This window comes from Empidonax traillii, unplaced genomic scaffold (assembly GCF_003031625.1).
Source record: "Empidonax traillii isolate 1590-97213 ecotype Southwest subspecies unplaced genomic scaffold, ASM303162v1 scaffold1454:size153018, whole genome shotgun sequence".
NCBI classification, from domain to species: Eukaryota; Metazoa; Chordata; class Aves; order Passeriformes; family Tyrannidae; genus Empidonax; species Empidonax traillii.
The window spans coordinates 119,432-124,487 of record NW_020956647.1 but is presented as its reverse complement, the minus strand read 5'-3'; the positions used below and the strand labels follow the sequence as shown (position 1 = coordinate 124,487).

At 53.3% G+C, this 5,056-nt stretch overlaps 1 protein-coding gene across 1 annotated transcript; it reads right to left on the bottom strand.

Moving 5' to 3' along the window:
* Positions 1 to 259: 259 nt before the first annotated feature.
* Positions 260 to 1,636, bottom strand: LOC114070162 (UDP-glucuronosyltransferase 1-8-like). The gene is made up of 2 exons (XM_027907409.1): positions 708 to 1,636; positions 260 to 265 (listed from the first exon to the last, which is right to left on the bottom strand). Exons 1-2 carry the CDS (start codon positions 1,560 to 1,562, stop codon positions 260 to 262), a joined length of 861 nt encoding a protein of 286 aa, XP_027763210.1. The 5' UTR covers positions 1,563 to 1,636.
* Positions 1,637 to 5,056: the final 3,420 nt, after the last annotated feature.

Genomic DNA, 5,056 nt, shown 5'->3' with positions numbered 1-5,056 from the left:
ATTAGGAGCAGTTGAAATTAGGAGCAGTTGAAATTAGAAGCAGTTGAATTTGGGAGCAGTTGAAATTGGTAGCCCTGTAGGAGTGGCAGCAGGCCCCAGGTAGGGGCCAGGCCTCTCTCCTCCCCCGGCCCTGGGGGAGCACTGATGCTCCCCCTTCTTTCATGTGAGAGGGTAAAGGAAAAAAACTTTAGAGGACTGACTGCCTGGATGAAAAGCACTGCAGAAGAATTCCGGCACAGAGATAACCAAGTGTTCAAGGTCAAAGCTGGCAGCCGGAGGAGAGAGAAGTTCGAAGGGGGGGCTGTTTCTCCCTCCCTTTTGCTCTCTCCCTTCAGCAGGGAAAAAACTGAAAAATAAATCCTTGCTACATCTGGAAGATTGTTGGAGTGAGGAGACTCCCACGCTGCTCGTGGAAGAGTCTACACTGGAGTAAGTTGATGCATGAGGAAGCCGAGACTTAATGAGAGACCTGAAGTGAGGCAGAGTCCTGCTGAAGATTTGTGACCCTGAAGAAAACCTACGCTGGAGTGAGACGGCCCGGGTGGGATGTTGGGATCCGTGTGTGGGATCCATGCTGCTACTGGAAGAAACCACCCCTTCAGGTCCAAGACTGTGCAGGGATATTGTGTGAGCACAGTTCAGAAGGGAAGGAGTAATTTCTTAGGGAATTTTCCTCGGGAAAACGCGGGAAAGGGAAGGAGCCTTACCTTATTCAGGGGTTTCTTGTCAGCACAGTTTATTCCTCCGACGAAGACCATGTTGGGCATCACGGGCCTGACGTACTCGAAGACAAAGTCGAACCTCAGCAGCCAGATGGAAGCAGAGTCCACAAGGTCCCTAATGGTCACGTCCCTCTGCAGGACTTCCGAGGAGAACTTCAGCGCTTCTGCATAGTAACCATCGCAGTACTTGAGCTCCAGGAGGGAAACCAGGGCATTCTCCACCCTCTGCAGGAAGGTCATGCGGTCCGAGTTGAAGGTGAACAGCCGTGGGACGTAGGACAGGGGACTTGGGCACTGGGGGGCATCGAAGTGGAGGTTGCAGCCGAAACCCCTCATGAAGAACACGAAGGGGAGGGAGAGGTAGTTGGCAAGAGTGGCCCCACACAAGAAGAGGGGGTCAGTCAGCATGGCATCGAACCCAGTCTGGTTCAGCACCCTCAGGGTCTCCTGGCTGCGGAACAGGTCCTTGCACTGGCCGAAGAAGGTGCTGAAGACGTGCACCGAGCTCCTGTACATTTCCAGGGCGTTCAGGGGGAAGGGCAGGTCCTTCAGGTGGGTGTCCACATAGTCACGGAAGGAACCGTCCAGCTCCTCCAGCGTCTGCGTCACCGGGTACGTGACCACCTTGTAGGCCTGCGAGGTCTCCATCTGCCAGGCCACCTCCGGCATCACCACCACCACCTCGTGGCCCCGCTGGCTCAGCTTCTCCACCACCTCCTTCATGCTCAGCCAGTGGCTCCCCACCATGGGCACCACCAGCAGCTTCCCCCCGGCCGAGGGGCCGGGCAGGAGGAGGAGGAGGAGGAGGAAAATGCAGGAAGGGCAGAACCTCAGAGCCATGTTCCCGTGGCCGTGGCAGGAGAGGCTTCTGCTGCAGGCTGTGGCTGGAAGGCGCTTTTGAAGGGAAGTGATGGGTGTTGCACTTTCCTTCAAGATAATCCCTTCGTTAATAATTCACCACTTTGGATTGCGGGTGGTTTGTTTTTCTTTTATTCTCTTTTGAAAGTCTGTGGAGGTGAAGCCCAAGTTCAGGCTTCACACAGCTGTTCCACAGCTGGTTGCCAACCCCTCCCCAGCAGGCCTAGAACAGAGCCTGATGGTGTTCCAACAACCACCAGAGACCCAGGACAGAGCCCAGGGCTCAGCCCTGACTGGGCCAACCAGCAGCATCAGCACAAGCACGATTTTTCAGCCTCACCCCATTGCTTTTGATGTCATCAATGCCCAAACTGATGATGGAATAAGATGGGAAAATAGCACAGCCCGGGGTTTTTAGAGCCATGGCTGTCCCTCAGGCACACAGCTTCTCTCCCCTCCTTCAACCCACCAAAATTTAATTATATATTGTTTTCCTCATCTTTTCCTCATCTTTTCCTTAATTTTTCCCTTCCATTTTACCAGCACCTGGAATTATTTCTTTGTGGGGAGAAACTCCTGGAAAAGTGGCTGACAGCAGGTTTTTGGCAGAACACAAAATACTTGAGTTTTGTGGTCATAGGGAAGTTGACCAGTTTAACAAACAGCATTTTCTCACAAGAAGGGCTAATTTATATATTTTTGTGAAGAGGGGATTTGCTTCTTTGCTGTAGAGGGAATGTCCTGCCCTTCCTTCCTTCCTGCTGCGGGATGAACTTTCCTCATGGTTCCCTTTAGGTGAGGGGTGGGTAAAGTTAATCAGTACCTTGGTGGTGCTGGGATCTTTCCAGAGACTCCCTCCCTTTGGCTGGGTATCCCCAAAAAGGATTTATGGACAAATCAAACTTCACTGGGTTCAAGGCAGGGCGAGATAAGGGTCGCTGGCTGCTCACACGTGAGCCAGGGCACAGCGGGAACGCCGGATCGGGGTGAGAAGTCACGGATCTGAGGGGATGGATTGACAATCCCAAGGGAGAAGGGCTGTGCTGGGAGGGCAGAAAGGACACTGAGGGGATGGAGTGTGTCCAGGGAAGGAGCTCCCCCTGCTCCTGGTGTGCCCTGCACGACGCCCCCGATAAAGATGGCAGCGGCTTTGGGATCTCCTGCTATGGATTTATTAGAAGGATTTGGGATCTCCTGCCATGGATTTATTAGAAGGATTTGGGATCTCCTGCCCTGGATTTATTAGAGGGGTTTGGGATCCTTCTCATGGGTTTGGGGACCTCCTGCCATGGGTTTGGGATCTCCTGTCATGGGTTTATTGGAGGGATTGTGGGATCTCCTGTCATGGATTTATTAGAGGGGTTTGGGATCTGCTTCCTGGATTTATTGGAGTGCTCTGAGGATCCCTTTCCTGGGTTTGGGATCTCCTGCCCTGGATTCATCCCAGCCCTGGCAGTGGCACATGGTACACTCTGAGCTGCCCCAGAATTCCCAGCAATCCTGTTCCCAGGTGGCTCCCAGGGAAGCAGGCTGTGCCAGCAGCAGTGCTGGGGGCTCCAGGAATGAGGAGCCAGGGAGGATTGGGCACGGAAGAGCTTCCCTGGAGTGGTGGGGGGGTGTCTGCTGGAGCTGTGCCTGCCTGGGATGAACATTCCTCTGCACCATGAGCTGCTGCAGATCCAGAGCAGGAGAGCAGGTGCTGGAGTGCAACAGGCCCCACTGCAGAGAGGAATGGGGGCTGTGAGACCTTTTAGAAGGAGTGCCAAGCCCAGGAAGTGCCTCTGGAAGCACAGGAGGGTGGGGCCTTTCCAGAGGTTTTAGGGCAGTCCAGGTACAAGAGCTGCTGCAAAGCTTTGGAAGGAATTTGTTCCCTCTCTACTCTCACCAGGAAGTGTCTCCAGCCACATTATTTTGTCCTGTGGGGGTTTGCAGGGGGATTTCTCTTGGATGAAGAGCTGAAAGAACATTCCAGAACCAGCAGAGCCGCTGCCAGCCGAGCTTTTCCCTAAATGTTTTTTGTGGGAAGGGCTGAAATGGGCTGGAGCATGGAATGGTCCCCCTCCAGGACTAGAGGTAAAGGAAAACCTCTTGCTTGGAGTTCCCCTCCCTGTCCACCATCAATGTTCGTCACATGGCGCCCAACGGTTGGTCATGGTTGACCTCTGTGAAGAGGAGACACCTTCAGCGCAGAAGGTTTGGGATATTCTGCGTCGGGCGAACGCCTAAAGTTCATCGTCCCGGTGTCAGTTGGACACCGTCAACCCAACTTCGCCAGAAGGTAGGAGCAGCTTTAGCAGCGTCCTTTCCCCTGAGACCCTGAAACTGTTAAACATACTAAATTTCCATCGGCAAGTCATTTAAAAAACAGTTCCATTCCAACATAGGAACTCAGACCACGCCGGAATTGGCAAAGACAGAGTCAAACCGGTTAAAATCAGCTACGGCGAAATTCCCGGCCAACGGCTTCCCTCCCCCGAACAACTCCGCGAAAGCAGCATCCTTCGTCCCGCCGCGACGCCACCACAGCGTGCTGGACCGAGCCAGCCCATCCCGGGACTGAAACAGAAGCAGCACCAAGACAACCCAGCCACCCGTAAAAGCCCCGCTCCTGCAGCCAGCGCCGAGAACCCCCCGTGGAACTGCGTGCCTCTGCCCCGTGAGCCGAGAAAACCGCCAAAGGAGGAACAGTTCACTTCCAATAAATTATTCCGGGATGTTGGGCTGTAAAACGAGTTTGGCACAAAATTGAAGGGTTAGAAACATCAGGTTTCCTTACAAGTTACAGTTTGGGTAAACAAGTGAGGTTCTTGCTGTCTACAGTTGTTCATTTTATCAATCCCATCACTGCAATTCCCGAAAAAGATATTGTCATGGTTTTGCCCACCAGCCAGCCCCCTGGGGCTGAAGGTGGTTTTGTCCAGGAGGATTTCCGGAGAAAAAGCCAATCAAAAAGTTCAGTAACGCTTTTGCTAATTACGTATTTAAGAGAACGGAAGAGAAGGCTGTGGCGCAGTTGAAATTAGGAGCAGTTGAAATTGGTAGCCCTGTAGGAGCAGCAGCAGGCCCCAGGTGGGGGCCAGGCCTCTCTCCTCCCCTGGCCCTGGGCCGGGGGCAGGTGTGGCATTGAAGCTCTCCCTTCTTTCATGTAAGAGGGTAAAGGAAAAAAAACTTTAGAGGACTGACTGCCTGGATGAAAAGCACTGCAGAAGAATTCCAGCAGAGAGATAACCAAGTGTTCAAGGTCAAAGCTGGCAGCCGGAGGAGAGAGAAGTTCGAAGGGGGGGCTCTTTCTCCCTCCCTTTTGCTCTCTCCCTTCAGCAGGGAAAAGACTGAAAAATAAATCCTTGCTACCTCTGGAAGATTGTTGGAGTGGGGAGACTCCCACGCTGCTCGTGGAAGAGTCTACACTGGAGTAAGTTGATGCATGAGGAAGCCGAGACTTAATGAGAGACCTGAAGTGAGGCAGAGTCCTGCTG